The sequence below is a fragment of the Phaseolus vulgaris genome, chromosome 5 (assembly GCF_051622355.1).
Source record: "Phaseolus vulgaris cultivar YP4 chromosome 5, ASM5162235v1, whole genome shotgun sequence".
NCBI classification, from domain to species: Eukaryota; Viridiplantae; Streptophyta; class Magnoliopsida; order Fabales; family Fabaceae; genus Phaseolus; species Phaseolus vulgaris.
The window spans coordinates 21799221-21808274 of NC_143502.1; the positions used below are offsets into that span (position 1 = coordinate 21799221).

Sequence of the window (9054 nt, forward strand, 5' to 3'; positions counted from 1 at the left end):
TAAGTCCCCATCTTCATACAATCATCGAAGTTTGCAAGATTTTGGGTGGGGTATAACTTGTAGATCAAGCTTTTCAACCAACATAATGCTACAACAATTACAACAAGATCCATTATCCACAATGAGAGAACAAGTGTTTTCTAAAACTTTACATCATGTTGAAAGATGTTCTCTCTTTGTGTTTTGTGGTTCATGCTAGGTTGATTGTTGATGGTTCTTTTAATCATCAATAATTGCCCCTCACATGAATATGCTCCCTCACTTTCTTCATTTTTCTTCTCCCTCTCTAGACTCATCATCTTGGCTACTATATTCATCCCTCCCTCTTAAGATCATGGTTCTCCTATTTGGGCATTGGGATGCTATATGACCTCTACCAAGACACTTAAAGCATTGTATGTCTCTACCACGAGTTTGTGGGGTAGACACATCCTATCCTCCCTTTCTTTTTTATACTCTTTCGTGAGATAAGAGTTAGAGCAAGAACTCTCCATGGGACTTGACCCTTTTCTCAAAATTTGTTGTTAAACTTTTATGCAAAGTTGGATCAAGTCATTCAAGTCCATGTATGGCAAGAGTTCCACTTTATCTCTTATCACAAGACTAAGACCACTAGGAACATAGCTATGGTGGTGGTTTCTTCCTCCCTACTAGAGGCTCTCATCATGTAAAGCTCCATCTTTTTCCTATATTCTTCTACACTCATGTTCTTTTGTTAGAGTCTTTGGAGCTTGTTCATCAACTCCTTATTGTAATAAAAAGGAATATGGCGGCGTCTCAAGGCCACCTTAATGTCATTTCAATATTCTATGAGAGGGTCCTTGTGGAGGTGCCTATCTCTCTCTAGGGTTGTCCACCAATACATAACATTTTCTTGAAAGCTTAAAGTAGCTAGGGGTACCTTCCTTTCCTCACTCACATGATGGCAAGCAAAAAGTTGTTCTACTTTCATTTCCCAATCCAAGTAACCCTCAACATTTTCCTTTCCTTAAAAAAAGGTAGGTCTACCCTAGTCTCTTTAGGTTGGCTTTCTCTTCTAGTTCTTCTAGGTGGAGGTTGATAATATTCATTTACTCTTAAGACTCCCCTCAGCATATGAGTCACTCGACCTAGAACTTGATGTATGTGAAGATTTTTTTTAAAATTTTTTTATGTATTAATCTTTTTCTCTTGCAATTTTTAGCTCTTCTTCTTAGATTGCAAGATGGGCATCTCTTTCTTTCTTTTCTTCCAAAACTTGAGCCACATGTTGCAATTGTCTAAGTGATAGTGATTAAAAATCTCTAGCCAATTATTTCAAAAGAGATTTTGTCGATTTTCTATCACTTTCACTATGACTTGAAGAATGAGTAGACATGTTTAGAGTTATGTGATAAAAGTAATTTCCAAAAAGAAAGATAGGTGGAGTGAAGTAGGTAATTTCCTAGGAAGGGGAGGTGGATCACTAGGATCTCTTAAGTACCAAGTCTTTCCTCGCCAGATACTGTTCTTGCCGGTTGACCAAAAACACCTCCGTGCGTCTACGAGAGTCTCACGCCCAAGAATCCCTGCGTCCAGACGTGCTATCCTTTCAACTGAACACCTGAAAACACAAAGACAAAGGGTGCCCTAGAGGTCGTTTGCACTCTGACGCTCAAGTCAATCTTAGGGCTAGGAAACACCAAAACTGTTTCACGTAAGACTGTAACTGTGTGTGTTAAGCGGCGCAAATGAATAGCGTACCTTGCTAAGTTTGTTACTTCCCTTTATATAGGTTGAAACTAGGGTTTCCATTGTTTCAATTACCCAAAGTAGGCTTCTTGAGGGGGTGGGCCCAGCGCTGCAGTTACCCACTCTTAGGATAACCTAGCGCGTAGGGTTCCCTAACTAGAGTGCAACCTCTAGATGCCTCCTCGTGCACCTGATCTCTAGGGTCACCCGCCTTGGGAGCGCCCTAGCTGTTCACGTGTCATGCATGAAACTCACCCTGGAACGTGACCTTCACAGGTCATATCTTTCCAGTGGCTTTATGCTTGTGTTACGCTTGAACATGTCATCTACTCCACACGCATGGACTCTCGTGACCTATGCTTCTCCCTTACTGATGACTAGTACGTAATCTGGGATCCACCTCTCGTGGCCCAGCTCTGTTGTTCGAGTCCCCGATGTCCGACCTCTCCACACTGCTCAATGGTATATCGGTACATCCTGGTGACCGATGTCTTACCACACTTCGGTTCCTTAGCACACGTGCCTCGCGAGACACTGGCCCACGCTGCTCGTGGGACCCCGCTTACATGGCCCCTACATTACTAGTGGTCAACAACGCCCTAGGACTGGTCGGTACAGATACTATCCCACAACACTTTCAAAAACCTTTCTCTAAGCAATTTACTTAGATCACAATCAAAGATGAAAACAAAATGTAATGCAAGAAAAATGCAAAGCAATAAAAGACAAATGAAAGTTTACTATCTAAAACACTTTTAAACTAGGCGTTTCCTAATGTGAGGCTTTTTGGCACTTTGAACCTTGAAGACACACTTACCGACTAAAACGAATGTAATTCACTAATTAATCAAAGTCTTGCAAATTACAACTCAAAGAAATACAAAGAAAATTAGGCCAACAATTTTTATGCACAAAAAATTAAATGCCTATTTTATGCATTCCACCACTTGTAGTTTCTTTTGGTATTTTGTGTATATTTTTGTGTGAGATTGTTGATGTCCTTTACTTTGCCTCTTTAGGATATTAAACCTTAGATATTCTGTTTTACCTCTGTAGTGATGTAGCTTACACCAAAAAAATTTAGTTCCACAACTCACCAAAGCACATTAGGTCACTTTCACCAAAAGAGGTCAAACAATTTCAAAGCAACAAAACTGAAATTTAAAATTAAGGACTACTACAAATGGAGTTGATAATTGACATGACTTGAAAGAGTGGTCAAGAAATTGACAAGCAAAAAAATTAAACTTCACAAGAAAACGTAGCACAAAAATTGAATCCTAGAGAATGGCACTAGAATAGATGAATAAAACCAAAATAGCACTACAAAATTCTTGCGTAAGATTTTTTTAACTTGTCAAAATTTTAACCACAGAAACTTCAATGTTTAAGCTCAATGTAGGTGATGTGCACCAAATAATTGCAATAAGTTTTTCAAATTCACTATCGATTCAAATTTTCCAGAGTTAGATTTTTTTTGCACTCTATCTGTTTTTCATTTACCATTTTTTTCTACTTTTAATTTTGATATACTTTTTTTTCACTTTTTCTAAACACATCAAACTGCTCAAATTCAGAATTTTTCACCAACACAATTAATTTTGATAAACAATTTCAGCAAGCACAGAAACTGTGAAATCGAAGAAAACCTATACTGGAATTAAAAACAACATTGGAAAGTTAAAAAACATAATGGAATTGAATGGATAATGAACTTGTATGGAACTAACAAGTATGAACTCAAATCTAGAAAAGTTAAAAGGCACCAAAGTTACAAATTCATAAAATAACTTATACTTAAATTAAAATCAAGCAACCAAAATCAACAACAAAAGTATTACATAGAATTGATGACAATTTTGGATGAACATGACATTGACAATACTTGAATAGATTCCAAAATTAAAATGACTCATCCACAATTAATTTTCACTAATTGAATTAACAATAAGACTCAAATAAAAGCAAAAACATAACAGTTTACTCCATAGGAACCTAAAACAATTGAAATCGGAATGTTAAAACAATTGAACACAAATGCAATGAACAAAAATATTTAAAATAACAACATGAACTACAATTGAAATTAAAACAACAAGACAACCAAACAATTGATGAACAACATGGAAATGAAGAACACACAAAAATAAAATGAAGAGAAGACACTTATCTCTTAAAGAACCGACTCTAAATACCAAATGATGGTGTTGCCTTCATGATCGATTGAATTTCCTTAGATTTTTGTTGGAGTTGGTAGAAGCTTGATGAAGGAGATAGAACACGGAGGACTCTAATGGAGTGTGTGATTATCATCAACCTTACATTCCTAAAGCTTCTAAAACTTTTTTTAAAATAAATTATTTTCTCAAAATGTTTTGGAAAACTTTTCATAAGTTAAGCCAATTAGACACTAAGTTTATCTCATAATTTTGAAATTAATTCAAAAGTTACTAATGACAAATTATAACTGTTTTTATTGCATAATTATAATATTAAAATTAATAAAATATAAATTTATTTATTTTTAACATTTCACTTCGAAGAGAATGAATACAAATTGCATGAGTACATATAAAACTTTTAACCATTATATCAACCACATTAAAGTTACTAAAATATAAATTTATTTTGTACAATTATTTTCTAATTTTAATAATTATTTTTCATTTTAATCTATAACAATATACAGTAATTATGGTAAAGATTATCCAATTTGATGAGCATATCTTATAAGAACACCTTTCATATTTATGTTTCAAACTTAATTATATTTATCTATATCAATAAATAATAGAGAATCCTCTTATATATTTTATAATTATATCTCTTTATATTTTAAATTATAAAAAAGAAAAGAAAAATATCTGTGAATTACTTATATACTAAACATAAATGCTACACTCAACAAAACCCACTATTAAAAAAATACAAGACACAATTTTTTTCCTATTAATAATTATTATAATAATTAATTTTTAATTATATTTTTTTTCTTAAGCATAGATTGTAGTGGTAGTGTAATATATTGTATTAACATAAATAAGTGTACACTATATTTCTTGGTGACACCCAAAATTGCAGTACAATATAAGCTCAAAACTATATATTATTATATAAAGTATAATAAAAAAGTTATTTTAATTTTTAATTATACTGATTTCTTAAATTATTTATTTAAAATAATTGTATTATTTAATATAAGATATAAGTTCTTATCTTTTATCCCCACAAAATTATTTATTTTTTATAATTTTAAAAATTATAATATTTTACTGTAGTAGAATAAGACAAGTCATAATATGCTTACATTCATTTAGTTATAATAAATTCTTTACATAAGACCAAGATTGATTGATTGCACTTAAAAATAAAAATAAAAAATAAAAAATAAAAATAAAAATAAAAAATAAAAAAAACAGAAAAGAGGAGGAGAGGGACAGACCTGAAAAAAACAAAAAGTAAAGTGAGTCTCCTTTCTTTTGTAGTCTGCAACCTCCATTGGTATAAATTAGCATCCAAAACCGTCACGCAATCCCAAAGCGTCACGGCATTCATACAAGTCACTGTGGCTTTCTGAAGGGAGAATTTGATTTGAGAATAGCAGTGAACTGAATAGCAATGGGAAGGGAAGAAGAAATGTCGACCACATCCTGCAAAGACATTCCCAATCTCTTATCATCATTTGTTGACACCTTCGTTGATTTCTCAGTCAGCGGCCTCTTCCTTCCTCCGCCGCCGCCATCTCCTCCGCCTCTCCCAACACGTCTTCCCTCGCCGCCGCGCCTGGTCGCCGTTGGCGACCTCCACGGCGACCTCGAGAAGTCCAAGCAGGCCTTGCGCCTCGCGGGCCTCATCGACGCCCATGATCGTTACATCGGCGGCTCCGCGACTGTTGTGCAGGTCGGCGACGTCTTGGACCGCGGCGGTGAAGAGCTGAAGATCCTCTACTTCCTCGAGAAGCTAAAGCGTGAGGCCGCGAGGAGCGGAGGCAGAATCGTCACCATGCACGGCAACCACGAGATCATGAACGTCGAGGGCGATTTCCGCTTCGCAACAGAATCCGGCGTCGAGGAATTTAGGGTTTGGTGGGAATGGTTCCGAGCTGGGAACAAAATCAAGAGCCTCTGTCAAGGTTTGGAAAAGCCGAAAGACCCAATGAAAGGCGTTCCCTCGTCCTTCCGCGGGGTGAGGAAGGAGTTCCATGATGGGTTTCGGGCCCGGGTCGCGGCGTTGCGGCCCAACGGCCCAATTGCAACAAGGTTTCTATCTGAGAACGTCACCGTTTTGGTCGTTGGGGATTCTATTTTCGTGCACGGCGGGTTGTTGCCCGAACACTCTTCTTACGGTTTGGAGAAGATTAACGAGGAGGTTCGCGATTGGGTTAAAGGTTTGACTGGTCAGTTGTCGCCCGAGTATTGTCGGTCTGCAGACGGTCTTCTTTGGTTGAGGAAATTTTCTCGTAGCAAGGTGCCGCAATGTGATTGTTCCGCCCTTGAGCATGTTTTGGCCACGGTTCCTGGTGTTAAGAGGATGGTGATGGGGCACAGCATTCAGAGGGTTGGAATTAACGGCGCTTGTGATGACAAGGCGATTCGGATCGACGTGGGTTTGTCGAAAGGGTGTGGTGATGGTTTGCCTGAGGTTTTGGAGATTAGCAGAAATTTTGGGTTAAGGATATTAACGGAGGATCCCTTGTATCAGAATAAGGGCAATGCAACTATGGTGGATGTTGGAAAGGAACAAGGGCTTGGATTGTTGCTCGGGCAGCAGGGTGGACCTAAGCAAGTCGAAGTCCAGGCTTAAAGAAAAGGGTATTGGATTGCCAGTACCATCATTGATTGGGTATGTCACTAAATTCCAATCAAATTTGTATCATTCTAGACTACTAGTATGTTGGGTTTTTAGTTTGGAGCTACACATCCATATTCATATACCAAAAATTGGAAATTATTTAAAATATTTTCAAATTAGTTCATCACCTTTTACTTCTGAAAGGAAACTAAACATGGATTAGTTGGTTGAATTTTATAATTTATAATTACTTTTTAGTTGTCTTGGTGCAATGGTAAAGTTTGGGTCCTGGTCACCCCAAAGCACTTCTTTTTTGCAGAGTATAGAAATGGCAGAAATGTCACGGTATAAATGGAACTATGGGTTCTTCAGAAAAGGGAAACTCATAGCAATATAGTCCTTTAGTTACCCCCAGTTGTTATAATCTTAAGAGCAATAAGATCAGGAGTGCTTAGGGGAATGAGGTGTAATTACTTTGTTTGACTGGAAACACTTGACAGGTTATAAACTGTTCTTACAAGGGTAGAGGTGCATTCTAAATACCACTGTCTCCAAATGTTGGTGCAGAGAGTCTTCAGCTAGTGTCTCGAGATAAGGGGTAGGTGCCTGGAAAGACATGCTCAAGTTAGTTAAGTTTGAACAATAATAAGCTGTTTCATTATATTTATAGCTTTTTTGATGAACATTTATTTGGATAGGTTTTGATTTTGTGCTTCCGTAATCTTATTGCCTGGGTAATGTCGTAATCGCGTCATTAACCATTAATCTTAACCAAATGTTGTAATTATATCATCGGGATGTTTAGCTGTTGCGGTTCTGCCAAGACGCATATAGTGCACTTAGCTATTGTCGTTGTTCTGACTTCTTCCCCGAACCCAGGGTACATAAACATTTGATGTATCTCCGGTTTGTAAGTACTCCACAATCCTGTATGCTAATAGGTTAATTTACTTGGGACTTATAATTGGTGATGGATTGAGTGAAATTTCAACAAAAGCTAAGAGGTCAAATTAATTTTGTGATGGTAATTGGTTGAGAAGTTCTATGTTAGTTCGTACTCAATGATTTACATTAAACCATAGAAGGATGCTTCCCCTCTACAGTCGAAATTCAAAGCATTTATAATACCGATTTATTTATGTAGTTTTGATTGAATATAATTGTTTGTAAGTTTCCATAGGCTTGCATGAGCTTCTTCCATTAATTTTGTTTAGAGTCTGTTAGCTGACCAGAGTTTTTGGTTTTTTGTTGTTTACTACCTGCTTCTTATTCTTCACTGTTTTGTAGTTTGGATTATTATTTTTTTGCATTCTTGTCTTCCCTGGTACTTCATAGTTGATTGGTGGTCCTTCTTCGGCTGTATGTGACAAAATAGCAATTCATTTCTTACCTGAGTGATGTCTTTCTTTTTTAGGTGCATGAGTAGGATTCCTTGAATGATAAGTTAGGGAAAAAACAGACAAAATAGCAATTCATTTCTTACCTGAGTGATGTCTTTCTTTTTTAGGTGCATGAGTAGGATTCCTTGAATGATAAGTTAGGGAAAAAACAGGAGAGAAAACAGGTTAAAAATAATCCTTACTCAAAATCCCTCCAACCCATGATAAAATTATGGGTTCATATTAACACATTTGTTAACAAGATTGATGATACTAATACTAGGGATATTAGCAATGTGATTTGTTTCAATTTTTAGATAAAAAAAATACATCTAAAAAAATATAAAATTTCTATGTTATTTGGTTTAATTATTAAAGAAATATGAATCAAACCAAATTTTACGTATTAATCTGGATAAGTTTTATGGTTTTATTTATAATATTTTATTAGTACATATATTTAGGTTTATCTTTTTTACATGATGTTCTAGTGTTGTATTTTGATAAATTATTTCATTCTATATTCTATTGTTATTAAATATTTATTCTCTTTATAATATTAAAGAATTTGTTACTACAATAATAAATGTTTTGGTTTCTCTAAATGTGCACGAAATTCAAAATATAAATATCAAAATCAATCTCTTAATATATTTGTTTTCAATAATCTTTATTTTGTTTTAGCATTTTATCTCCCAAGACTAATGAGACTTCAAGAATAAAAGGAACATTATTGGATCTTCTAAAATAGTGTTTGCTCGATGTTGATGCATTAGGAACATTATTTCATCACGAGACCTTATCAAAGTAACATACAATTCAATAACCATAGAAAAAAAATTGGATCTTCAAACCATTCATGTGCAGTATATAAACATTGTTTAATAACTTAATCACACCATACATAACAAGACCATTTATGTGATTCTAGGTGGACAATAATACAATTTGTTGATGTTTCTACCCTCAATATGGTTAAGAACACTACAAACTACTATCCACTTCATATTCACGAGAGTAGTGTATTTACTATGGATCTAAAAAAATTAGGAGAAACACATTCAAATTGGACCTTTTTCATCATTTGTGTCATTTGACCATTTGAGTACACAATTGCAAGAAATAAATTCTTGAAATTATAAGTGTTTGTTATGCCCAATTTTTTTACTATCAA

At 35.3% G+C, this 9054-nt stretch overlaps 1 protein-coding gene across 1 annotated transcript; it reads left to right on the forward strand.

Moving 5' to 3' along the window:
* The first annotated feature begins 5188 nt into the window (after window positions 1-5188).
* On the forward strand, window positions 5189-7890 carry SLP2 (Calcineurin-like metallo-phosphoesterase superfamily protein). Its single transcript, XM_068643754.2, has 2 exons — window positions 5189-6552; window positions 7002-7890. The coding sequence occupies exon 1, from the start codon at window positions 5329-5331 to the stop codon at window positions 6511-6513; it is 1185 nt and encodes a 394-aa protein (XP_068499855.1). The 5' UTR covers window positions 5189-5328; the 3' UTR covers window positions 6514-6552; window positions 7002-7890.
* The last annotated feature ends 1164 nt before the right edge of the window (window positions 7891-9054 follow it).